This window comes from Chelonia mydas, chromosome 19 (assembly GCF_015237465.2).
Source record: "Chelonia mydas isolate rCheMyd1 chromosome 19, rCheMyd1.pri.v2, whole genome shotgun sequence".
Taxonomy (NCBI): Eukaryota; Metazoa; Chordata; order Testudines; family Cheloniidae; genus Chelonia; species Chelonia mydas.
In genome coordinates this window covers 10,853,178-10,879,784 of record NC_051259.2, presented here as the reverse complement: position 1 = coordinate 10,879,784, position 26,607 = coordinate 10,853,178, and the positions used below count along the sequence as shown (strand labels likewise).

Sequence of the window (26,607 nt, the reverse complement as noted above, 5' to 3'; positions counted from 1 at the left end):
CCACTTAGGGCCAGATTTTGAAAGGTATGGTGCCTAAATCCTATTGAAATCAATAGGAGTTAGGAGCCTAAGTCCTACTGAGATCAATGAGTTAGGTGCCTAAATCCCTTTGAGGAGCTGTGCCTTAGCAGTTCCTCTGGGCCTGGGTTCCCCATCTGTAAAAGGGGGTGATGTCCACCTCCCCGGGGGCTGGGAAGCTAGATGCAGTGAAATGTGCAAAGTGCTTTGGGATCCCGAGGGATGTTGCCACGGATGCCCAGGGTATCGCTGCTATCCTGGAGGAAATGGGGGACGGGCCCTGCTGGGTCTGTGCCAGGCAGGCGGTGCTGCGATTGGCTGCACTCTGTGCTATCGGAGGCCCATGCAGCTCGCATCACGTGAGACTTCTGCTAAGGCCTGAAAAATCTCTTGTCACAGTCACAGGCCCAGCCCCAGGACTCCATATTGATTAAAGAATCCATCAGCTCCTCTCTGCCCCCTAAGTTCCCCAGCACCAGCTGTTACTGCATGGCATAGAGACCGGGCATAGCCAAACTTGGCACCAGGAGCCAGGACATAATGAACAGGGGACACCAGGAAGCGCCAGGCAAGTCCCCCGGGGCTTGGCAAGGAGCAGTGGCTCACCAGATCGGCTCCCCATTTATGGATACAGCCCCACGTGCTGTAGCCTGAGCTCTCAGGGGGCACGGCCTTCCAGCGGGGATAGCAGCCAGTTGCAGAGTAGGGTGGCAGAGGGGTACCTGTGTGTGACGGCTCCATCTTTACTGTTTACAAGGTGGTGGACAAACCTGCCGCACCGAGCTTACAATGCAAAAACCAAAGAGGAAACTGAGGCATAGACCTGCCCAAGGTCACCCGGCCAAGGAGTGTCAGGTCTGAACCATGACTATGGAGCAGAGGGCCTGATTGGGGGGCGGGGGGGTGAGAGAGAGCAGCATGGAGTAGAACAACATGCTGCAAACCTCACACTTAGGCTCTTGATTTCCCTTCTGCGTTCATTAAAGTCTAATCTGCAGCGGAGCAGCCGGGCCGCGCTTGGGAAGGGAAGGGAGGCCCAGTAATGAGGCTCGGAAGCCGAGTCCCCAGGTCTGGCTCTGTGCGGGCGGCTCATCCTGTGTCTGCGAGGCTGTCACCACGTCACGCTGGGGATTAGTCACTCGGCGGTGCCGGAGGGGCTCGCCTGCCTCACTAACGCTAATAGGGAGTGAAACAAGGAGCCGCTGCGGACAAGGGCGGCTTCTGCTGGGCTCTGGGAGGGCGCGCGGCCCTGGTTGAAAACCCCACCCGCGTGGGTAACACGGCGACTGCGGCAGAGGGAGACTCCCCGGCGAGCTGTGTGACTGAGTGTTCCCGATCCCCTCTGCCGGGCTCTACCCCCCAGGCCTGTCCCAGCCACCCGAGGGGAGGCCCTGTGGCCGCTGGGAGCTTGGGTTTGGCCTGTCCTGGGCTGTGGGGGGTAGGCCGACCTGATGCAGCCAGGCCGGCTGCTGCTGGGGAGCTCCGTGGGCAGGGGCGAATCTGTGGGACAAAGGGTTCAGAGGTGGATGCAGAGGGAACTGTGGGGAAGGCCTGGGTAATTCTATGAGCAGGGAGGGAGCCACTCTCAGGCTTCAGGGCATCCAGCTCTTGCTCCCTGGGTCAGGAAGGAACGACGACTCCCCCAGGTACAGCATGGCGCACCTAGTCAGCTGCAGGAGGCTGTTTTGCCTTCCTTTCCCATCTCCTTGGCTGCAGCTAGGGGCAGGACTCTGGGCTAACTGGGGAGGCAGTGGCCTGATCACCAGCACTCTTGAGGTTAACCCCCTGCTCAGGTTGCCCACAGGTGGGGTGCTGAGGAGCGACAGCTGGAGAGGAAAAGGCCCTGTTCTACCATTTCTCAATGGGCATCAGTCTGAGCCGGGCTGGCAGGAAGGGAGAATTTTTCCCAGGGCCGAGCAGGTCATAGGTAGATCCGGCAGTCGCGATGCCTCCCCTTTGGGGGGTGGGTGGATGGATGGGGGCAAAGGGAGCAGGAATCCAACAAAAGCAGCCACTAGCACCAGTCTGTGCTGGCCCTAGGCGGGGAGCTCTGCGGACCCTAACCAAAGGAGTGCCAAGGCATTTTACCAGCACGAATGACCTTTCCTGCCACCCTTCCTTCTGCAGGGCCAGACTGCAAATCCACCCATCTGTGCGGGTACACGCTGCGCCCCTCTGGTAATGGGCTCCTACACCCCCACATGCTCGGAGACTTGCAGGCAAGCTGTCTGCAGAGGTCCACGCTAGGCTCCCCGGGACAGCTGGGAGTGAGCCGTGACGGGACGCACTCTGCTGTGACATATGCAGGCAACAATGCAACCTGGAAAAGCCGTCTGTGTCGGAGGGCAGAAATAACCTGCTCCCCCGGGAGCAGGCCGGGAGGGTCAGTTAATTGAGGAGTCTGCAGATTTTGATCCGGAGGGCTTGGCAGAAGCTCGCAGGCAGCCTGGTGCGTGTGGAACATACAGACTTGGGTCTCGGCCAGGAAGGCAGAGCCCCCCGATGGCAGGTTTAAAATGCATTACCTCTGCAGCTCTGTGTTCCGTGCTGCGTTTGATCAATTACCTGCTCTTCTGGGAAAGCGGCAGGTCTGGGGAGGTTGTGCTGCAGTGCGGGCGCTGGACACCTTCCCTCCCGTACAGCTAGACTCGCCTACGGATGAGCCTGCAAAAACAAGCCCGCGCTCCTTGTCTGTGTCACAGCCGAGCTGGGAGGCCCACGCCCCTGGCGTCAGGGGGCCGAGAGGGACGGTCCCTGCTCGCAATCTAAGGAGTTGGGAGAGGCACGAGGTGGGAGAAAGGAACTTTAACGAAGGAGAAACTGAGCCCGAGAGGGGCTGAGCCACAGCTGGGGTTTGAGCCCGGATCTCTTGAGTCATTTCCCTTGCACCAGCCTTAACCACTAGGCCGTCCTCTTTCTCATGGGCCCAAGTGCGCCCGCTGCTCCTTTTGGCGGCTGCTGCTCCCAGACACGCGCCCTGCGGCTCTCGGAGGAGGCGGGAGCCTTTTCTCTTGCACAGCAGGGTTTAGAGGCGAATCGGGCCCGTAGGCTCAGGGAAGGGATTTGCACGTTAAGGAGCTTGATGAATTATTGAAAAGCCTCCGTGATGCCTCGCTCCTCCAAACCCTATTAGTGTGTGTGGGCACAATGACACCGCACATGGGCTAGGGAGTGGGAGGGAGGAGCACAGGCTTCCTCCCCCCAGCGCCACCCCCCGAGGGAGGACTCCAGGCAGCGCTCTGGTGGAGCCGTGGAGCTGGACTTGGGGATGGGGGTTTGCCCTCCTGACATGGTTGACAGTCACACTGCCAACCCACCCCTTGGTATGTGATCACCTCTGTAGTGTCACCGTTTGGAACTCCCCCCCGGGAAGTGTCAGCTGGTACCAGCCTGTTGTTTCAAGGTGCCCTGTGTCTTTATACAATGCAGCATTAGAGAAAGCAGCCAGTGAAAGTGATTAGAGCTACAGGAAGGATCCCCAGTGAAAGAGCCAGGGCCATTCGGTTTCGAGAGGAGAAGAATGAGTAGGGATAACGAATCCTATGGAGGAGGTAACTCAGGAACTCCTATTTACCCGCTCAGACTGCAGGAACAAGGGGATGCCCAATGACACATTTGTTGCCTTTTCATCTGATAAAAGGAAACTGGTTTTTTTTACGTTATTAGCTTGTGGAACTCTCAGCCACATGATAACAGTGAGCACGGAATTTAGGTTTCAAGAAAGGATTAACCCATTTCTCTGGCTAAGAATAGCTGCAGTTACATTAGCTAGGGTAAAATATGTAAGGCACAAATCCTCATGCTTCAGGGCGTAAGCTGACCACCATCAGGAAGGAACTTCCTCCAGGAACAAGTTGTTCTATACTAATCGGGGATCCCTCTGAAGCAGCTGGGATCAGTCACTGGGGGGATGGCATACAGGCTTGATGAACCATTGGTCTCAGCTAGGCCAATTCCTGTGTTCCTATAATTTAACAAATATAACCTCATGTGGTCTTTTCTACCATTCCCCTCCTCCCCCTGAAACCACCAGAAAGGGCTGGTTATTAATGTCCTAACACCCTTTTATTCTGCTGACACCAGACAGAATTTCCCAATTTGACTCCTAGCCCAGGCACAAGTGCTGGCTAAGCCGCCACAGCTGACTTCTGGGGGCACCAGGAGAAGCTGTTTCCCTCTGCACTGATCCAGACAGCACTGGGAGGAAGGAGCAAAGCCGGGTCATGCAGAAAGGATAACACGCCAGCGGGCCTGATTCAGAGTTGACGCCGCTCTGTCGCGTTCAGTGGTGTTACTCCTGATTTACACCAGCGTGTGTGATGAGAATCAAGGCCCCGTGCCCCTGCCGGCTGCGCGTACGGTCTCACAGATGCACTCGGATTTCTCTCGCACTCACAGGCACATGCTGGGCAAACCCACGCCCCTCTGTGACACCCGGAGCCCAGCGATGCTGCCAGATGTCCTGCTCTGGACGGTGCAAGGATTGCGTTGCCATGGCCCTCCCGGGAATTGAATCAAACCGACCACAGCGATTTCCTGCTTTTCAGACTTGTAGGCTGCCACAAAGGTCTGCAATAGCTCAGTTAAAATCCGGCCTCCTCTGAGGGTGATTTTTTTTTTCTAAAACCCTTCCTGTGCCCCTGAACCCACCAGCCCCTGACCATAGAAACCGAGCTTCTACCCCCTGCTCTGACCCCGCTCGTGATTCGATGTAAGTAGGAACAAAATAGGTTTACAGACACATCGCTGCCAAGGAAGTGTGTGTCTCAGGAGGCCAGTCCAGCAAGCCTGCCTTTAAACATAAGATGAATACAGTGCGAATGGATTGCGTACGTTCACGCAGGTTCACCATGGGCATGGCGTAGCATCGCTACACGGCTAGGCCGTAGGACATCCCGCTGTTCCAGCCTGGTTTTCTGGTCTGTTTCCTTTCAGGTTTACAGATGGAAGGGTCCCTACAGTGCCAGTAAAGATGAAACCAAAAGCCTGGATCCTTTGCAGAAGTTCAGCGGGCGACAGACGTGCGCTCAAACCAGGCGCCGAGGAGGGCCGGCCAGCCAAGCCAGCCACACGGTGGCAGCGTAACCCCACGCTGAGGCAGCAGGAGCCTGGGCGAGAGAAGCAAGGCCCCCGGGCAAGTTGAGTTCCCGTTAGCCCCTGGTGCGTCTCCGGGAAGAGCAGCGGGAGGGGGCTGCAGGGAGTCGGGCCCCCCCCGTGAACCGTGACTGATGGGACGGGTGTGCCCCTCTTTGCAGGCTGTGGCGGTTTTGGCATGCACTCGTGCGCATTGTGTTGTCCCCTGCCGTCGACGGAAGCGCTCAAGGCCTCGTGTGTGAGAACGGACCCTGGTTCGTGAGCTCCGCCTGCCTGAGACCTGAGCGATTCGACACCCACAGGCCCCGGGGACTGCGCCTCGCTAGATTTCCCCCTTGCAGGGAAGGAACCCATCCAGGCGCTGCCCGCCAGGTCCGCCTAGACCTGTCTGAACTGGGGCCTGGCTCTGTCCGATGCTGGATCTTGCCCAGCTCACTCTTCTCTCTAGAGCAGAGCAAGTCAGGACCCCAACGGCCGCGCCCTGGAGACGTTTGGCTCTGCGTCCAAGACACGGGGCTGCGGCCTCTGTCTAATGGGAATGGAGGAGGCTATGGGGTGGGGCCGGGCTCAGGACCGCAGCCCCTGTGGGTGCCGTCGGGCGATGCAGTCACTGGGTGTAAGTGGGAGGGTTGGCTCAAAAGCCAATGTGGATTATCAGGACAGGCTCCCACTCAGGACTGAGGCTTGAGTCGGGATTTGGGCAGCTCAGATGCTTTTGATCGTCGTTTAACAGCAAGGAGCTGAAAGCAGTGATGGCATCCGCCGCCCCGTGGTGGTAGGAGAGAGGCTCTGTTCTTCTCTAGTACCTTTGACCCCATGCGCTCAGTGTCCTTCACACGTATTAATGAATTAACCTGGGTCTGGTGGCTCAATGTGATGATCCCCGTTTTGCACAGGGAACCTGGGCCACCAAGAGGTGACGTGACTTGCCTGAGGTCACGCAAGTCAGTGGCAGAGTAGGGAACAGAACCCAGGAGTCCAGACTCTGAGTCAGTGTGTGCTCTAAGTAGGGTCTCTTGCTTTAACCGGGTGTGTGTGTCTAGGTATAGGCTGATGCCTGGGCTGAAAGCCATTACATGGTGAAATTCAATCCAGGGGCTTGGGGATAGAATAAATTCAAGTGGTTTATATAGATTCTCAGGCCCCTCGGCTTGAGTTACAGCCTTAGGAATGGCTCAGGGCCCATGCATTGTTATTCACAATTGGTGAGGCGCACGTATAAATATTCACCAGTATAAATATTCAGCTAGGATTAATTGCTTCTGGAACAGAGACCTGTGCAGGTGGCATAGCAGAACAGGGCCTCCAGAGCTAGGACTCTCGGTTCGGGTATAAAGTGGTGACTGGGTCACGGTTTGTTAGCTGCCCCGAGCACCCTGTGTGACGTGTGTGTGTGCGGTCGTGAGCATCGCACAGGACATACACGCCAACGGAAAGCAGGGGAGGAAAGGTGACGTCCTGTCAAAGGCCATGGGAATTTTGTTACTAGTTTTAAACCGGAGCGAGGGGATGCGGCAGGTCCTACCCAGCTCCTTTTAATTCCCTGGGGCTTTGGGCCAGGTTGGGGTATATTTTTTTATGATAACTATAGACATGAACTTCAAACCCGACAAAGGACTTGGACAGTTTTAAGCAACTCTTTGATTAATACGTGACCTTTCAATGCTGTGGATTAAATTAATAAATCTTTTAAATTTAAACCTATGCCACTTGCAATGTAATGTTTTTTGTACAGTCTTCTGGGGGGGGGTGGGGGGAGATCTGCTCCTCTTCTCTGCCACAGATGTGTGTTATGCCCACAACTCCACTATAGTGCGTGTGCATATACAGCAAAAGAGGCAAGATTACTACCAGGTAAAATCCTATGAGATCCGAATATGTGCATCCTTCTGGATTTTGATCTGTTACTAAAAAATAGCAGAAAATTCAAGGCCGACCTCATGGGCTAAATGATAAAACCAGCCTCTCCATGTGCCCGCTCCAACAACACGGATTGTGTGCATGTGCAAATTCTATCAATGATCCAGGTGGAGGGCGCCCATCCTGGTGGCAGCTGCAACGTCTAATATCATGGCGCTCTCTGCATCATCTGCTTACCTACCAGTCCCCGGCAGACCCACTGACGTCCCTGAAATCAGTGGGGTGAGTGCAATGAACAGGACTTAGTCCTAGGTGTCTGTTGATACCCAAATATTAATTAGAATTGAATACACAATAAGCAACCTAGGAGTGTATGTGTGGGTGATACATTTTCTGTTTCATCTGCACCTATGTGTTACTTCATTGATGACTCACACATGATTAAAATTCTAGTGATATTCCCAAACCCCTGGAGTTAACCCTTCACGCATCACTCAAGAAAATAAAATGTCATAACAAACATCAGTCATAGTATGTATTTTAATTGTATTGTATCTATGAGCCTCTGTGAAATTAACAAGGAGCGAGTGCTTTGAGATCCTTGGAGAGAAGGCCCTATGGAAACACAAATTTGTATTGAGATGCAGCATGATTGAGGGGGCAGGACACTGGACTGAGGGGCAGGAGACCTGGATTCTACTCCCAACCCTGCTACTGACTTGCTGTGGGACCTAGGGCAAATCACTTCCCTGCTCTATGGGGAAAGGAAGTATTTTTTCACACAATGCGCAGTCAACCTGTGGAACTCCACAACACCCTCTGGCAAGAAGGCCAAGACCATAAGAGGGTTCAAAAAAGAACTAAATACGTTCCTGGAGGCTAGGTCCATCAATGGCTATTAGCCAGGATGGGCAGGGAGGGTGTCCCGAGCCTCTGTTTGCCAGAATCTGGGAATGGGTGACAGGGAATGGATCACTTGATGATTCCCTGTTCTGTTCATTCCCTCTGGGGCACCTGGCATTGGCCACTCTCGGAAGACAAGATACTGGGCTAGATGGACCTTTTTGCTGACCCAGTGTGGCCCTTCCTATGTTCTGTTTCCCCTCCTGTTTTGATTGTAATCTCTTAGAGGCAGGGGCTGTCTCTTACTAGGTGTTCGCACATCACCGAGCGGTACCAATCTTGGCCAAGACTTCTAAGCATTCCTGTGCTGATCATGCAGTTCCGAGGGCTGTCGATCCCTCACCACGTTTTACGTGAACCAAACAGAAAGTGAGAAATGGTCATGCTGTTTCCTAGTGCTTAAGGCACAGCTTTGGATTTTGCGCATGCAATTTTACCATGCAATTTTGCTTGTGCGCGCGTGTTTTGACTGGGCATATGAGGAATATCCACTTTGTCCACAACCCTGTACTGCCAACGCCAAACGTTCAAACATCACGAGTCAGGGCCTCAAGCACCATGCGATGGGCTTAAAAAGCAGGAGACTCTTTAAAGAGAATTCAGCTGGGGCGCTTTTCGTTTGCCTTCTGGTTTGTGATGCTTTAGGGGGGCCTTGGGGTTACATTTTCAATCTTTTGGCCACAACCAGGGTTAAAAACTTACTTGTTTTTAATGAAAGCTGAGCGTCTCTTGTACTCACGTGACTCCAGGGGCTGGGGCTTTAATAAATACATCCAATACCATGGCAACCCCAGCACAAGTGGAGTCCAAGCAGGAATTCACCCCCTGAGTAAGTCACATGGAGGTGGCTTGAATATTTAGGCTGATGTTTCCAAAGCCACTGTACACGATTTGGATGCTTCCTTCCCAATGGGAATGGGGTGTCTAGATCCTCTCGAATGGCTTTGAAAATGTCATCCAGAACATACACAGCCACCCCACCCAGAACTAGGGAACCCCCAGACCCTCCACCACCATTACCCCGACCCTAGCGCTGAGTCCTGCAAACTGGAGGCAGTGCAAGGCAGTCCCTGTCTATCCTTTGCCAGTACCTGTCCTGAGCCCTAGTCCACAGCCCAGACCCTGGTGCCAGCCCCTCCCAGTGCCATAGTCTGTACTGACTGAGTACCAAAGAGAAAATCACTGGGGTTTGGGCAATGCTGAAACAAAGTGGATTTTTCCCATCCTGTGTGCTTTAGGTAGCAAGATCATCAACCCCTAGCTCCCTGGGACTGTCTCTCTTTGTCTCTTCCCCCGAATATCCTGGCAACAGCAGGGAGGAGAGAACTCCAACCCTCCAACAGCCCCGCCCGGAGCGAAAGGCGAATCCCCACGAGCAGTAGAGAGCCTATGACACACACCCCACGGAGCAGTTCCGATTCCACCCAGCAGAGGGCAGCGGTGCAACATCCCGGGGGTGGGGAGGGACAAACCACCCCCCACCCCCCCACCCCCAAAAAAACCAGCCAACCAGCCCGTCCTGCGGTTCCCAGCAGGCTGCGTCCGGCGGGCCCCGGAGCCTGGCTGTGGGTGCAAAGTTCAGCCCCAAACTTGGCAGAAGTTGGACGGCCGGGCGCGGGGGGCGGCTCCGCGCCGGGCTCTGCCCCCCGCCCCAGCTCGGGCTCGGCGGGGACTACAATCCCCGGCATGCCCCGCCGGAGCGCTCCCTGGGGTTCCGGCTCGGCTCCGGCGGCTGACAGGCGAAGGTAAGCAGAAGTCGGAGGCAGGCGGCGGCGGCGGCAGCAGCCCCCAGCGCTCGGGAGCGGCAGGCGGCGGCGAGCCCGTCCCCAGCCCCGGCAGGCTCGGCGGAGCCCGGCAGGCAGCGCGCAGCAGAAGGCGAGAGAGGAGAGAGCAGGGGGGGAAGGAGGAGGAGGAGGAGGAGGAGGAGGAGGAAGAAGAAGAAGTGGGGGGGGGACGAGCAGCCTCCGCTGCAAAAGCCAGGGCTCTGCTCTGTGTCTTCATTTCCTTTTCCCACCCAGCCCCGAGAGCCGCGGCGGAGGGTGGAGAGCGCGGAGCCGGGGAGCGATTCCTCCCGGGCTTGCAAACCCCCCCTCTCCGCCCCCCCCCCAGCCCCGCAGCCCCCCTCTGCTCCTGGCTTTTCTTTTGTGTGTTTCCCAGGCGGAGAGAGCGAGAGGCGGGAGGGAGCGGGGCAGATCGGCGGGGAGGGGGGGGCAGGCAGGCGGGGGGGGGGGCAGGCAGGCAGGCAGGCAGGCAGGCAGGCGGGCGGGGAGGGGGGGGGCCGCGTCCAGCCGAGCTGCCGGAGGAGAATGTGAGCGGAGGCGATGAACATGCTGTCATTGAAGGTGGCCGGTGGTGCTGAGGGCTCCATGAATCTCTCTGGCAGCAAAGACTCAGCCCCCGTGGAAGAGACAAACCTGCCCCGGCGGGCGGCTTCGGAAGGGCTGGGTGCCCCGCAGCCGGCTGGTGAGTACCAACCTTTGCTTTTCCCTGCCGCCCCCCGCCCCTGGGACCCCCCCGCCCCCGCCGCTGCTCCGCTCGGCCGGCTCCTCGGGGCTGTTGGGTTTGCCAATCGATCCCCCCCCTCCTTTCCTCCCCCCCCGGTAATGAGCTAATCTAGCAACTTGCTGCAGAGTGCTTGGGCAGCAAACTCTGTGGGGAGGGGGTTAAAGGGCAGCCTGCAGTCCAGATGAAACAGCCTTTGTCTCCCCGTGTAGCAGCTTGGCAGCAGTTGAGGCCAAGTGGGTTGTATTTCTCTTATTTCCTGTCCGCCCTCCCCGAAGCCCACACCGCTCCGGTGACTGCCTTGCAATATGCTCTCCATCTCTCGGTGGCTGCCTTTCTGTGTGTGTGTGTGTGTGTGTGCGCCCCCCCCCCCCCCACCCCTTAAAAAAAAAAAATCCCTACCGCAAATCGCTTTAGGTGTAAACACTAATCTTGCCTTGCACATGCAGATGGGGGCGATGCAGGCAGGGGCTGTGCATTTGAGAAGCCCCAGAGTAAGAGGATATGTTTACTAAGTGGCGGGGGTGGGTGGGTGGGGAGCTGCTTTGAAAGGGAAGGGTGGGTGGCGAGGCGAGGGGAGGGGGGGGGGGTTGGAATGGAAGATCAAGCCAACAGTCCTTTATTATTTCAGCATGTGGGTTTGGTTCTAGGCAAAAGCGTGGGGGTGTCGGGGACAGACGCCTCCTGGCTCTGGCTCATTTCCCCCCCCCCCCCCCCCCCCCCCCCCGTTTGGCAGGGTGAAGTTGCATCCTCTGTGAGAGTTGTTCCCAAATTGCTGGAGTTTTAATTGCAGTTCAAGGAGCAAAAGCCGCAGAAATGTTTGGCAAGGGGGATATGAAGGCAGTGGGGGGGGCAGGGAGGTAAAGGCTGGGGTGGGGAGACGTTGTCTGGCAAGCAGAGTTGTGTGCGCGGGGGGGGGGGCGGGGGGAGTTACTGGAGCCAGCGTTACCTGTGGAACAAAGTCGCCTACTTCTTTAAATAAATAAATAAGCCTGGAATCTATGCGTTTCCTTTTGGAGGGATGTGATTTCACAGGGTTCCTCCGCCTGCCTCCCCCTGCATGTGGGATTGCTGAGTGACAGCTGTCAGGCTGGCTTCTGTCCACTAGAAGGCAGGCGGCAGTTATAATGAAGGATGTCAACAAAATTTGTGGTGATCTTTCTTTTCTCGTGTGTGCGCCTGTATCTCTGTGATATCAACCCAGCCCTTCCTGCTGTGCCTCCCCCCACCCCCGCCAGCTCCAAAGGGGTGGGGGCTGCTGGACAGCAGAGGGATAGACCTTTGGTTGGTGGGGGGGGTGCATGTGGGGAGGGGGGAGTTTTCTTTATGGTTCATGAAGGCCTTTAGTTGCAAGCATGGTGAAGGTGCTTGGCTGGGCTGTCCAGGGGGGAATGCTGCACAAAGTTGGATGCGTTGGAGACCCTGCTGCTACCTTAAATTCTAGAGAGCTAGTTCTTAGGGGCCAAATTTTTGTAAGAGTCTTTTCTTTTGGATATTTTTTTTTTTTTAGATCCCCTTGGTGCCAAGGTGCTGCACTCCCTGCTTGCAAATAACACACTGGAATTCTTAGCTCAGACCCAGACACAGGGTTGCTGGAGTAACTCCACTGAGCGGCACTAGTGGGAGACCAGAACTACCCCCCTGGGTGCTTAGTTGGAAAACACTGAGATTCTTATACATCCAGAAAATCAAACTACCCTAGCAGCCAGGCTGAGGAGACTGAATACTCTGCGAGCTCACTTGGCAGGGGCCAGTTTCTCCCCATGCAAGACCAGGTGGCCTGTGCATAGAGAACTTGGCATGTTGCTTTGGGAGTGGAGCTCAAAAGCCCTATTCTGAGCTCAGTTTCGCTGGTATAAACCCAGCGATTAGTGGAGTGACTCCAGATTGACACCACCGTGACAGAGAGCAGACGGGAGCCCTAAGAACTTAGGCACCGATTCAGCAAACACTTAAGCGGGCGCTGAAGACCCACTGAATTCAGTGCGACCTCTTCAGAGCTTTGCTGAATCGGGGCATGATGACTCACTAGGTGTCCCCTTGCAGTGACTGTCTTGTTGTCTGTGGGATCTAGAGGGGGAGGGGGAAATGCTGCTCTTTATGCCTATGCAACTGGAATAGGCCAAACCATGCCTGGTGCAACTCCACTGCAGTCCATTGCCTCCCGGGCCGTTACGTGGCGGGACGATTTTAGCCCCTTGGACCTAACTGTGCCCTCACTCATGCTGGCTTTGCACTGAGCAAGCACCCCACTCCCTTCCCCTAAAGCAAACGCAGAATAATCTGGCTGTGTTGCTTTCCATGGAGCTGCTCCCGGTTGGCACCAGTGTTGCTCAGAGCAGGATTGGCCCCGTTGCCTTGAACGGGGGGGTTGAAGGAGAAGTATTGGCACCATGGTGGGAACGGGGTGGGCAAGGACGTGATGCAGAGTTGGGAGCTGGAGGCTGGGGCAGGAGAGGCGATGGAAGGTTATAAGAGGCTTGAAGGGGCTGGCTGGACAGAGTGCCTGCCCTGGCCTCCTTAGAAGAGGCAGCAGGGACCCGGGGCAGTCTATTTCTGCTGAGATCCCGAGGAAAGCTCTGGGAGAATTGTAGGCTTCTATAAATAGCGTGTGTCAGCCAAGTGGAAACAGGGCCTTGAAATGCTCCTGCTATTCTCTCGAGTGCTGGAAACCAGCTCTCAGTAAATAGGCTTTGGTGGGGAGGGCCCTTTCCTACTTCTGGACTTGTAATGTGGGTGGATGGGGGGGATTTCTGCCTGGAAGTGGAGCCCAGCACCCCACGGAGAAGGGGCTTCGGACACCAGCCTGTGGCTCTGTCTGGCTGGATGTGCGATGGGTCTTTTGCATTGGAGATCTTCTCCCTTGCCCTCGGTGCTCCGTAATGGACAGTCTGGTATGTGCTGTCCTGTCGGGCTGAGCCTTACTAAAGTGACTAGTGATTTTGGGTGCCCAACCTGAGAACCCTTAAAGGGGCCTGGGTTTTCAGTAAGTGCTGAGCATCCTCCCTCTGAAACTCAGGCCCCTTTAAAGTGGGTCAGGTCAGGCCTCCAAAATCCCAAGTCGCTTCCGAAAATCCTGCCCCTCATTGAGTGTGTGTGATCAATATATCCATTGTCGACTCGCCAGACCCGTGAGGGCTCATTGTCGTCTCCTCTGGCATGCCACCATTGACTTGGAGTTATTCCTGATTCTACACCTGGTACGAGCGAGGAGCAACTCGGATCTGAGATGTTTAGCAAACCCATTGTGCGGTGCGTGTAGACCATGTTTTTGGCCAGATCCCTGGAAGGGTCAAGTGAAACGTACAGTGTATCCGTACATTTTATATCCATGTGGAATAAAAGCCAGCAGGAGATGCTGTTCCATTTCCAGCCCTGCTGATAACCTGGACATCTGTCGGGAATAAGCATACATTTTCAGCTGTTGGCTCTGCCTTTCCCCACCACCTCTATGTCAGGTGATGCACGAGGGGCGCTCGAAAGCCCTGACTCTTGGTGTGTTTGAAAGGTAAAGCTTTGCTTTGGAGCTTGTGTGTAGTCTTCCATGCTGGGGAGCATGAAAAGTGTGTTGCCCTCTGGCCTTCTGGGACACATCCCTTCCCACACTGGTACTCTCTGGTGCAATTCGTTGCCCCTCTGCTCTGCTATGAGGCATTGTCTGTTGCACAAGAGTGCGTTGCAGGGCTTGCTGTGACTCCGCCTCTGTCGCACACCCATTCTGGAGCATTGCACAGCTCCCCAGGACACTTTGGCTCTCTTCCATAAACGTGTGACTGCATTGCTCACTGGGGCATCTGTGCATGTCTGGGGCAATGCCCTGACCACCATGACACGTTCTCTGGCTGGTGCGTATGTGCGAATGCATTGCACTGTGCTCTGTGGCTCCTAGGCTTTGTGCACGTGCGTGTGTTACTCACTGTGAAATAACTGGTGTGTCCCCCTGTGCATTGCAGGGCCAGTCATAATGCCTCCTTGCACGTACTGGTGCATTGCACGGACCAGCAGGACACCTTTGCTTCTTTGCACACTGTCCTATGCAGAGCACTAGTGCACCGCTTCTCTCCTGCATGCTCAGACTGGTGCTTTGCAGTAACCGTTGCCATGTCTCTTTGGTCCCTCGTGGGCACATACACTGATGCATTGTATTGCCCCCCTTTCACCTTTGCTTGAGCACATGGGTAAGTATTTTGTTTCCACAGCAAAACGTAGCTTTAAGGCTGTAATTTTCTTCAGATGTGATCTCTGAGGTGCCCGCTGCGATTCTTAGTGGGGTATATTCTGGAGTCCGGGATGAAAAGGATGTGACACACTCGGGATAGTTTAGCGGTGTAAAGAGAAACAGCCTGGAGTTTACTGGGCTGCGTTCAGGGCCTAGGCTAGCTTGCTGTCGAGAGGGTAGCATGTGCTTGCAATGTGATAAGGTGTGTGAGGAAGGCGTCCCATTTCCAGCTTGGCAGTACTCGTCCATTTGGGCTGGGAGCTTGCTGAACTGGGCTTGGTCTCAGAAAAGCACAAAGATACATGGGGCAAGTGGGGGGATGAGTCCCTGTTCCTCTCCTGTGAGTTGACTGCTGGGGCTGCATATGGGGAAGATTGGCGCGACGGTCTTCTCTGCTGGGCTGGCATCAATCACCGGTTCCATTGGCCATCACAGAACCGGCTGTCCCCCTGCGTCCTGGCTGCAAGAAGCAAAAATCGGCATCAGAGAGTCCTGCCACAACTGGGAGAAGGGCGTCAACGGGAGTCAAAAGTTTGATGGCGAAACGCATCCCCCTCCTTCCTCCCTGCTCCCCGGCACTGCACCTTGCCCAGCACTGAGACAGGCTGATGTTTTCTTGGCATGGGGAAGGCTGCTAGCCCCCAACGCCCTTGGGGCGGGGAGGTTCCCGGAGCATGGAGAGACCACTCAGGGGATCTAATTAACTAACAGAGCCCCCTGGCCCAGGGGAAGCAGGGTGCTGGGGGGAAAGTTGGGTGGAGCAGGTTTCCAAACAATGGGTTGCCCGTTGGGGCTAGTTACTTGCCTGGGCAGGAGGGCTGCCCCAGGGGAGCATCTGTTAGAGCTTGCAGGATGCATGCAGAGCCGAGCTGGGGAGAGATACGCGTGTATGTGAAGTTTGGTGTGTCCCCCTCCATCCGGGAGCGAGCTGCTAGAGAGGAGAGTTGCCTCAATCCAAGGGAGGGGTGAGGCAATAGCAGCCTGAGAGACCCCAAGCCCTCCCCCCAAAAGCTCTGACAGCAGTGGGTCTGTTCCCAGCGCTGGGAGTGGGATCTAGTGGTTAAAGGAAGTGGCTGATAGTGGCCCGTGGTCTGCAACCTCCGCTTGGCTGGTCAGCGTTCCTGCCGTGGGAGAGGGGTAAGACCAGACCAGGTTTGGGGGACAAAAGTGAACCTGGCTCTGCGCTGCAAGGTGCTGGAGAGGGGGAGATGGCTGCCTGGTACCCAGGCCAGGGGAGTCTGTTAGGGCGGAGCTGTTCTGCCAGCCCAGGTGGGGAGCAGCAGCCGTGTGAGGTGGTCGTGTGACTTGCAAGCCAGGCGGAGGCTGGGTGCAAAGTGCAGAGATGCCAGTGAGAAGTGGCAGCAGCCGTTGGGCCCTCCAGAGGGGGCGAAAGGGATGCCGCAGGCCATGCTGGCTGGGGAGCAGGAGACTTGGTCATGTGCGTGGGAGACTCGGATTTTCCTATACATGGCAAGTTGGGGTAGGCGCAGAAGAGGCCACAATGTGGATTGTGGGGGGATGGCCCCATCAGAGGCAAGTGCTTAGAGATGTGGGGATGATGGGTTAGGAGAGGGGGAGGTGAGCTGAGACGTGGGTGGGGAGGGGCCGTGTGTGCAAAGGCAGGAATAAAGACACCTTTTAGGGACTGAGAGACTCCCCCAGGCACACCCCTGGGTGGAGAAGTGGGGCGAGACACATTGACATCTGGCAGACACGACCAGGGAGGGCAAGCGACCACTCAACATATGTGTGCGTGGAGACATGGGGACCGCCGATGCATCCTCAAATGGCAAGATATGGGGAGACTGGGGAAAATTGACCATGGTACCTGTCTTCCGAAAGGAGGACGCCGTGATCCTGGCGTTTGCTGGCCAGGAACTTCTATCCTCCCACATTAACTAAAGGGGCGTGCTTAAGAGAAAAATGTCAAAGGTCCCAACACTCTCAAGGCTTGTGCTGGCACTTAACGTCCATGGGTCTACCCAAGCGAAGCCTGGATGTTAGTCTGTGCAAGATCAGGGTCTAAATATCTAGAGGTTAATGGAAGCTTGGCGCGATAAAGATCAAATCTTGCAGTGCCGTAAATCCAGGTGGTATGCTGATTGACGCCAGCTGGCCCCCAGGAATTTACCCAGCATAAAATGTGATGGCTTTCCTTGGGATGGGATGATACAAGGGACGCTCTTAGGGGAGTGTGGTGGATGGGCTGTAATGCACCTGGATTTTAGTCAAGCCTTTGATAGGTTCTCTCAAAATCTTACGGGGAAAGTTAAATCGTCTTGGCCTGGAGTGAGCACCTGTGGGGAGTGAAAAGTGGCTGAAGGATTGTGGTCAGGCAGGGATGATAAAAGGCAGCCCCTGGCCTAGTGTTTGGTGCCTAGCAGAGGCTGCTTTAGAACCAGTCTTGATGGTCCAGAAGACACTAAACTGGGAGGAGCCGGGAACTCCAAGACAGAAGGAAAATAACCCCTCGGGCTCTGGAGAGACCAGAAAATAACGAACAAAGATTTGGGTTTTGTGGAGGACATTCAAGTTGGATGGGACTTTGCTGCCAGAATGTAAAGCTATATTTAGGGAAAGTTATCCTCTTCTGATTTTGTTCCTTGTTTTCCAGCGTGGCTAGTAGAAACCCGTGGGAAAACGAGCCGAACCAGATCTTGGATGAGAGGGGAGGAGAGGGGAGGAATGTGGGAAGGAGTAATGGCCAGGAGAAACCGAAATGTGACAGTGGGCAGCAGGTTGAACAGGGAGTGGTTTGCATACTTGCATGGCCGTTATGATAACAAAGAAAGCCAGGGCAGCCTTGGGCCTGTGTGCTCTGAGACCTGGAACAGGGGAAGCTAGTGTCCTCCTTCCTCCCAGCACCACTCACCCCCTGCTTTGTGTGATGAGGGGCTGGGCTGTATTGACCGTCGGGGCCTGTTGGAAGGACCAGCAAGGGAGGCTGACTGGGATCTGGGGGAGGGTTTTATTTGTGCTGTGATTTTGAGGGGTTTCCCTTGGGGAGCCCTTCTTTTACTTACCAACCCACCAGCCCATTGGCACCTTTGTAACACTTCCTGCAGCTCCTGGCGTTTTGGATGCTTTTTAGAAGTGGCAGTAAGTCTATAGGTAGTTGGATTGTCCCAGCACCAGTGCCCTGGGAATGCTGTGCTCGGCTCTGGGCATTTTGTAACCAAGGGAGACCCGGGCACATTTGGAGAGGGTCGAGAGAAGAGCAGCAAAACAGATCCAGGGCTGCAGAGGCCAGCTGACATGGGGCTAAATAAGTATAGGTTGGCAAAGGGCTGGAGCGAATGGGGCTGGGGGCATATGCCAAGGCTGCAGGGAGATTAGTTTGCATGGGACTGGGAGAGGAAGGGAGGCAGAGGGAAAACTTCGGTTGTTGTCAGGGGAGGAAGCTTCCTGGCAATGGGAGCTCTGGGAGCGTGGCCTAGCGTCTCGGTCAGCGTGTCGCAGGATCTGAGCCTGCTTTGGCCGGGGATGGGGAGCTGGGCACTGTTTTTAGGTACTTCTATGGCCCCTCTTACTATAATCCCTAAGTGCCTCCAGTCTTCCGTGTATTTGTCCTCACGTGCCCCGGGAGGTCAGGCAACGCTGTTACCCATTGTGCAGAAGGGGAACTGAGGCACGGATGATAAAGTGTCTGGGGTGGGGAAGGTCTATGGCAGAGCAGGGAATTAATGCAGGGCTCCCAAGTCCCAGGCCCGTGCCCTAATCCCTGGGTCTCCCTTCCTTGCACCAATAGGGGTTGCTACCCAGAGGTCTCTTCCATTTCTGATTGCTAGGGGTCCATACTTGTTGTGCGTACTGGGGTGGGAGGGGAGACCCCAGGGATTTCTCCATGGCAAGGGAGGCTCCTGGTTCTGCAGCTGATGGAGGGGCGTTGGGTACATACTGCAACATGACCCTGGCCTGCTCTGGCCCGGCATGGGCTTTCCTCAAAGCATCCTTGGTCAGTGTCTTGGACCATGTCCCACCATAACCAGGTCTTAGCTGGTTTCTCTGCAACGCCCCCACCCCCGGTGCCGGCTTCCCCAGCAGCCCTCACTCACATGGCATGTTCTCCCGGGTGTCCCCAACATGCGCACCAAGTCCGCTGGCTTCCGCCAACCACGGGGTGTTAACGGGATGTTGTGGTGTCTCTCCCCCCGACCCACCCCCCAGCACAGCCATCCCTGAAAAGCTGCATCCTGGGAGGGCAGGGGGTGAGCATGATGAGAACTCTGGGCCGGGGGGGGACACCTCATTCAGGATGGGGGGACCCCCCTATGTGGGAGACCCTGGGGTATGCAAACAAGGGAAGCAGTGAGGATGGGGGTGGGCCTGCCATGCCCAGGGGAGCTGGTGGGGAAGAGAAAGGCAGGATGGCAACAAGGAAGCACCCGTATCCCCCCCCACTTCCCCTGGGGGCTGGGGTGAACCCCCTTGGGGAGGGCTGGGGGGAAGAGGCCTGGGCTGACCTGTGACCGAAGGGGGATGCCGAGCGTCTAGGGTGAGGTGTGGTGCCAGGACCTCACGCGGCGGGCAGGGGTCTGCGGTGCAGGGCAGGGAGTGCCTCTGGAGCTGGCGTGGGTCTCGTGGGTGCTGTGCAGGAGGGGCGAAATGGAGGGGCCGAGCTCTGTGTGACAGGGTGGCGATGGCCGCCCCCCCACCCTCCAATGTGCTAGGGAAGGCCGAGGCCCAGTCCAGCTGCTCATGTTGGCTAATGATGCGTCCCAGCTGTCTGCTGGCCCCTGGGCGCAGCTGGGCAGCTCTGAGGTGCTGGGTAGCGGGTGTGGAGAGCAAGAAGAGGACCGGGCAAGGAAAGAGACTGGGGGGCGGGGGTCTGCTGTTTGGCTGCCAGGCGGGTGTGTGTGCGGGGTCCAGATGGGGCCAGCTCCCTGTGAGCCAAGCTGCCATCTCGCCCCTGGGCTCGGGGTGGGGGCAGAATGGAGGAGGGTATGGGGCACGGTGCCTGGGTTGGTTCCTTGCCTGGCGAAGGCCTGGCTAGCCCGGAGCTGTCGCCTGGCTGATCAAAGGTGAATTCCTGAGCCGAAGCCCCAGGAGCTGTAATCCTCAGGCTGCAGCCTCCTGCTTTCCTGTCTCCCTCCCCCACCCCTCCCCACAAGCCAAAGGAGCCCGGGTGAAGGTGCCTTCCTCCCTCCTTCCCCCCCTCCCCCCCCCCAATCCAGGGGGCTCCTCACCCCAGGCAGTGTCCATGTCAGCAGTTTGTAAGAAGATGAAAACAATCCACAAAACTTGTTTTTGGGCCTGGCATTCTCCCTCCTTCCCTCCACACCCCCTACACCCGCCCCGTTTTCTCCCTCCCCCTTCCCACCTCTGCTTCTCTCAGATGCTTCAAAGGCAGGGATGCCCTGAAGGCAGCAGAAGCACCTAGCAAGCACACACTAAATATTTGAACATGGATGGGCAGGCTGAAATTTTGCCTGTGTCCCTCCCTGACCGCTCCCCCCAGCTCCCCATGACCCCTTCTCCTCCCAGGACGATGGGGCAGGAGGGACAGACATAAGAACGGCCTTACTGGGTCAGACCAAAAGTCCATCTAGCCCAGTATGCTATCTTCCAACAGTGGCCAATGCCAGGTGCCACAGGGGGAATGAACAGAACAGGGAATTGTCAAGTGATCCATCCCCTGTCGCCCATTCCCAGCTCCTGGCAAACAGAGGCTAGGGACACCATCCCTGCCCATCCTGGCTAATAGCCACTAATGGACCTAGCCTCCATGAATTTATCTAGTTCTTTTTTGAACCCTGTTGTAGTCTTGGCCTTCACAACATCCTCTGGCAAGGAGTTCCACAGGTTGACTGTGTGTTGTGTGAAATTCTTTCCCCTCTCTACCCCCCTGGCCATCCCCATGTTCAGGAGAGGGGCTGTGGAGGTCTTTGCTCTCTGCCAGGCAGAAAAACACCAACTTGCACCCCCCTCCGGCAAGCGGCAGTCCTCTTTGCTAGCGGGGGATCTCAATTACCTATGGAGAGCCCAGAAAATCAGTGGGCATCTCTTTGACACAAAGCGCTCTAACTGCAGCCCCAGCACACAGACGCATGCGCTAGGAGCCGCAGTACCTGCCTACGAGCTAGCACCCCAGTGCACGCTAGTATCCCATCGCTGACACCAGGGTGCCCCCAGCACACACTCACCCAACACACATTTACACTCCCCCAAGCCAAGAGGCACTGTCCCCTATCACATATATGTACACCCCTGAAATGTTCTGATACACACACATCCCCCCCCCAGCACAGGCCTGCAGCTCCTCACCAGACACAGGCAAACATCTGCTTTCAGAGCCGTCTCCCGTCTCCCCCCCCCCCCCCCCCCCCGGCTTCCCCCTCCCCCAGGCTGAGAAGCACCCTCCAGCCCAGCCCCAAACCCTGCAGGGGCTCCTGACTCCCCTCCCCTCCCCAGCATTCCATGGGAGTGAAACACAAGTGCTGGCAGGGGCCGTCTCTCTCTCTGGCCTGCTCTCTGATTCCTGAACAAAGCCTCCCCTAGTTCTCCTGGGAGCCAGGGCTGAAACAGGAGAGGCGGCTTCTGCTGCCGCTGGCCTGGAATGGCTAATGATTGTTCCTCAGTCCCACCTCGGCTTTGCACTGGGAGAGCCAGAGCCCGGGGTGGCGGCTGGTGCTGGGGGCACTGGGGAGGAGAGGAAAGGGCTGCAGGGGTCTGTAGCTCGTCCAGGCTGGTCTGGGTAGTTCTAGATGGACCGTGCAGGGTTTACCAGCACACTCCCCTCCACACTCCCACCCTCCAGGCCTTCCCCAGGGGGCATGCGGTGCTGAAGGGTGTTCTTGCCTCTGCTCTGGGGGGTTCCCTGTGCTGTCATAGGGCTACGGTGACTGCCCAGCTGCGATCCTTCCCTGGGGACGTCTGGGAGAGGAAGTTGAGATGCAACAACTGGAGTGTAAATGCTGGGCCAGTTCTGCTCTCCCTGCCCTCAGGTGGATTGCGGATCAGCAAATCCGGATTCCTTCCAGTGTGGCCGAGAGCAGAACCTGATCACTGCTGTCCCTGCATCTCAGCAAAATGCCAGGCCCCCAGTGGTGCTCCCAGCATTACAGGAATCTCTTGGAGAAAACTTAGAAATCAGTCACCCTGGTGGATCTGGGGCGGAGGGGAAGCCACAGTCATGGATTGTGCTAAATTCTGGGGTCCCCAGCAGGTCCCCTTCACTTACCTAACACTGATCATCTGGGGAGCTCACTGCACTTTGCACAAGCCTCACAACTGCCGCATTGCGAGGTGGGTCAGTACCATTATCCCCGTTCTAGAGATGGGGAAACTGTGGCCCGGAGAGGGGCTGTGACTTGACCAAAGCCATGCTAGAAGGGGCTTTGTCAGAGCCAAGATTAGAATCCAGGAATACCCGGCTCCTAGTCCTGTGTGCAGACCATGCCATGCCTTGCTCAGTGCCATGATGGTGGTATTCAGGTGGGCACATGTGAGCCTGTTCACTTTCTAGGTATGTACAGGAGGCCAGATGCAGCCCTGGTATAAGGGGCTCTGGGTTATTGACTTCCGTGGAGTCACAGGTCTGAATTTGGCTGCAGGGTGCCGCTCAGAGGCAATTCTCCAACACCAGGCTTGCTTCCCCAAGTCCAACTCCTTGCAGCAGAACGAGGCTTCCCCTCCCCATCCGCCTCTGGTGAAGCAAGCCCCTGTCGGAGCGCAGTCCCCGACAGCGAAGGTTATTTTAATGGATGCATTACTTTAAACGAACCCTTTGCCATCTGTTCCACCCCCTAATTACGAATGCAAAAAAAGCCCATCTCACAGCCAGCGCAGGAGAAAGTAAAGATATAAGTGATTTAAATGCATGTAGCTGCAGCTCTGCAAGCAGCTGGGATGGGCTGACTTCCACTCCTTCCTTTCGTCTCCTAGGCAAGTGGGGCAAGTGGCAGGGGGCAGGCCCCCTCGTGCCCCACGCTGAGGGTATTTCATCTTGCAATGGGAGGGGTGGCTTTGCTCGAGAGCGGGCTCTGGCTCTCAGGAGGGGGCAGCAAGGGGGCACCTTGTTCCCCTCCCTCGCAGGTCAGCTTTGCCCCAGGGCTAAATTTCTCAGCTCCTAGGATTCTGAGCCTTCAAAGTGCAAGGAAACGTTTTCTGCCTTCTTTTGCTCCAGTGCATTGTGGGAATGCCAGCGGGGTGGGGGGAGTGTGCGAGAGAAGGAGAGAGACACACAGCTGCATGCCGTTTCAGACAAACCCTGGTTCTAATCAGCTCTAAGCCCTGCCACCATTGATACGTTCAAGGCAGCTATCCAGTCAGGATGTTGCTTATTAGACGTTTATGCCGCGGTCATGCCTCGAGGCCAGGCAGGTCGGGACCCAGGGCGCTAGGCACTGTACAAAGATCTGGTAAATGGTGGTGCCTGCCCCATAGAGCTCAGGGGGTGAGACTAGGTGACTTGCCCAAGGTCACAGAGGAAGTCGGTGGTGGAGCAGGGACTTGAATCCAGGTCTCCTGAGTCCTAGGTCAGTGTGCTAACCACTAGCCCATCCAGCCTACTAGTAGCCCCATGCTATTATGGCGTATATGGCACCACACGTGCACAATGGTGCCTCACAGGCCAACGGCAGAGACGAGACCCTCGGGCCAGGGAGCTTCCAATCTAAGCTAGAGGAAAGGTTCAGTTAAACAACTGATCACCCCAGGAAGAGAAGCGAGGCTTGGCTAGGGGGCTAAGAGGGTTCAAGTCCACAAATAGCAATGTGAGAGGTGATGTCTCAGAGAGAGCGTCAGCTGTTCCCAGGGCAGCGGGTCATACGCTGTGGCCTGGTTTCGCATATTTCGTGTCCGTCAAGGTTTCTCACAGCCCGATCGTGCAAGATTGCCCGGCGCCCTCCGCTCCCACACTTGGCACCGTTGGCCCCAGGATTTTGTAACTTTAACAAGAAAGCTAATGTGAATGCCCATGTCTGATGGGTGGCTATTGAAAAGGTTGGCAGGGGGGCTTTGTCACCGTCACCTCCCTGTAAGAGCAGCTGCACGGCTCTTCAGTGCCTTGCTACAAGATTCGGAGGGGAGCTGCTGGAGTCACACGTGGGGTTATGGGACAGTGAGAATAGAGAGTGCCAAGAGACCCATTCTGCACCATGGGGGTAGGGGTATGTGTGTTAGACTGCGCTGGTGGGGCAGAGACCACACGGCTGCAGAGTCATTGCCAGGGTGTTCTTGGGGGACCAAATTCTGCACTCGTTCACACCAGTGTAAATTGGTTTTTTTCAGAGCAGTTACTCTGGATTTACACCGAGAGCAGAACCTGGCTGGTAGTTTCCAATGTCATCGTTGCAACTGGCTCTGTTGTATATTACGCATGTGGTGGGGAAAGACTATTAAAAACTGTAGGGCAAGATTTTCTAAAGTGCCTAGTGATTTTGGGGGTCCAACTTGGGCACCTTAAAGGTGCCTGATTCTCAGAGGCAGGGTTGCTCGGTGCTTTCTGAAAATCAGGCCTCTGTAAGGTGGCACCAGAATCACTTTGACAAGGGAGCTGAGCAAAACTCCTCGCGGTCCTCCTCCGTCTCGCAGAGCAGGAGAGCCTGAATCAAATGTAATGGGACCATTTCTGCAAGGGTAACTTTATTTTACCCTCCTGCGGGCTGCCTGTTAGAGCCACCCCTGCTCCATTTAACTCCATCGGTTTGACCAGCCAGGTCAGCCGATATGCCTGGAAATCCAATGCCACACAGAAGGTCGGGGTATGTTTCTCCTAAGTGGTGCTGCAGGTGTGTGTGCATTTGTGGATCTTGTGTGCTCAGAGAGGTTCTCTGGCCCTCAGCAGTGCCCAGCTCTTGTGACACTTTCTATTTTTTCTTAAAGCCCCAGCTCCCGGAGTCATGTGATTACAGGAAACTCTTGGCTTCCATTTTGAAGGAAAAAAAGTGTGTTTCTCTCTCCCTCCCCCCGTGTGGTTGCAGAGAAGCTGGAAAACACAATCCCTAAAGGGTTAAATACCAGAAAGCAAATAAAAGGCCCAAAATGTGTATTTTAAAAATCTCATTATTTTTAAGCCAATCTCATGCTTGTGGGGGTCCTGACTTGAAATTTTTGATCACTTGTGGGTGATGATTCTGTCTCCTGTGCGTGCGGAGGGCCATGTTTCTCTCTCTGGACACACACACGTGCTCTTGCTGACGAAACTGGCAGCTCCCTCACGCTGGTGTGGTGCCCTCGGGTCGCTATAGACCACCAAGGGATGAATTCTGCCAGCCCTGCTGCACTGTATTATCCCCCTCTTACAGACAGGGAGCTGAGGCAGAGAGGGGAGAAGTGACTTGCCTCGGCTCACTCAGAGAGACTGGGGCAGAGAAGGGCGTTGGACGCAGGTCACCAAACTCTTAGCCCGGTGCCTGACTCCAGCAGATCCAGCCTTCCTCCCTGGGAAAGGCCAGGGGAGCCTGGGGTGGGCTGACGATGAGGGCGTGGGTGCCATAGGGAGAATGTCACAGGGTCTGCAGCCAGCTCGCTTCTCCTGCCCTAGAGAGGGGAGGCAGGGGGGTGAGGGGCTGCTCCGACCCTTTTTGCTGTCCCCGGGGGGGGTCTGCCAGTGAGTTCAAGGGGTGGGGGGGGGTCTGCCAGTGAGTTCAGGCCCAGCCTGTTCTACCCCCGACCCCCAGTCTTGTCTGTCTTCCTGGGTGCTCCAGTCTGTCCGCGCTCAGCTGCAGCAGATGTGCCAGCACCTCAGAAAGAGGGAATTAAGTTGGGCTGGAGGAATTTTAAAGCTTGCTGCGGCCCTAAGGGTCTTAGACACCCCTGTGGAGACGGGCAGTCATGCAGAATTAATCCTAGTGGCAGCCCAGCTCTGCTTCAGCCCGTGCAGATCTTCGGGAGAACAAGAGGGGAGCGGTGCGGGGCGGGGGAGCTCTCGATGTGGCTGTGGAAATTAATAATAAAAAATCCAAGCTCTAACCCGGCCTTCCCCGGTCTCGAAGGTGGGGCTGGTGGGGAAAGGAGGAGGTGAGGAATTCTGCCAGGGCTTAAGGAAGCCTTGTCCGAGACCGCAAACGGACCCCCGCTGCTCCAGCAAACAGCAGGCGTGGGCTTCGGGGGGGTGGGGGGGTTCTGCTCTCATGGCCCTGGCTTTGCACGGGTGTGCCCGAGTGTGTGTGTGTGTGTGTGTGTCTCCACCAGGGAAAGCGCGCCCTGATGTCTTCCCCCACCTGTCCCCGGGGTGGGAAACCTCACAGCCCTGCCCTGGATGGCTTAGGGTGCCTGTGGGGGAGCTGGGAAAGCCTGGGCCCCCCCACATGCTGGAGCTCGGTGACCCCACGCCACGTGACCGGGAAGAGCCCCTCGATGAGGGATGATCTCATGGAGCGGCCGGCCCTGGATCATGTGGCTGGCGGAAGCCCCGGTCTGCAAAGGGGCTGCGGGCGGGGGAGAGGTGCCTGATCGTCCTTCCCCGCCCCCGAAGGTGGGGCCCCTCCTGAGCGGGCAGAGCGTGGGGAACGCCCCCCACCGGCCCAGCCGCCCATGCTCGCCCTGCCACGGGCTGTGGGGAGGAGAAGGGGCAAGACTTCAGCAGACCAATGGGAAAATTCCCCAACCCCCTCCCCCACGTGCAGCCCCCTGGAATTGGGGCCGTGCCCGGCGGGGTTGTGGCACTCTCGAGTGCTCTGCAGCTGTTGCCTAGCCCGCTGCTCCCGTGTTTTATAAATAATGCAGCACAGAGGCGTGTTGGCAGAGAGCGGTGCAGACAGTCGGATCGAAGGAGCCTTCAGCACAGAGCGAGCGAGAGAGGGAGGGAGGCTTGTGCAACTTGAACCTTGTGATCGCTGAAGGGAGCCGGGCTTCAGCTGGCTGGTGGATTCACCTGCCCTCTGCTCAGCCGCCCGGGAACGGCCGCAGGGGCCCCGCTGGGTAGGTCTGCGCCAGCTGCCCGGGGAGCTGTGGAAGGGAGCTAGGCCTCAGGGGAGCTGCTTCCCTGTGTTTTCGGAGGGGGTGCGCGGGCCTCACGGCCACGCTGGGGCGAGGGGAGGTCGCTGTTGTCCAGTAAAGCCGAGGGA

At 56.5% G+C, this 26,607-nt stretch overlaps 1 protein-coding gene across 5 annotated transcripts in view; it reads left to right on the top strand.

Annotated features, from left to right (window-relative positions):
• Positions 1-9,474: 9,474 nt before the first annotated feature.
• The window catches only part of AHDC1 (AT-hook DNA binding motif containing 1), a 112,966-nt gene continuing 95,833 nt past the window's right edge, over positions 9,475-26,607 (top strand). For 2 of the 5 annotated variants that reach the window (XM_037881716.2, XM_037881714.2), the window contains exons 1-2: positions 9,614-9,750; positions 10,218-10,338. In XM_037881716.2, the coding sequence (XP_037737644.1) occupies positions 10,242-10,338 (97 nt within the window). In that variant the 5' untranslated portion in view covers positions 9,614-9,750; positions 10,218-10,241. Of the gene's footprint in view, positions 9,751-10,114; positions 10,339-26,607 lie in introns of those variants that run through there. The other 3 variants (XM_037881715.2, XM_043532225.1, XM_043532224.1) reach the window with 3 other exon arrangements.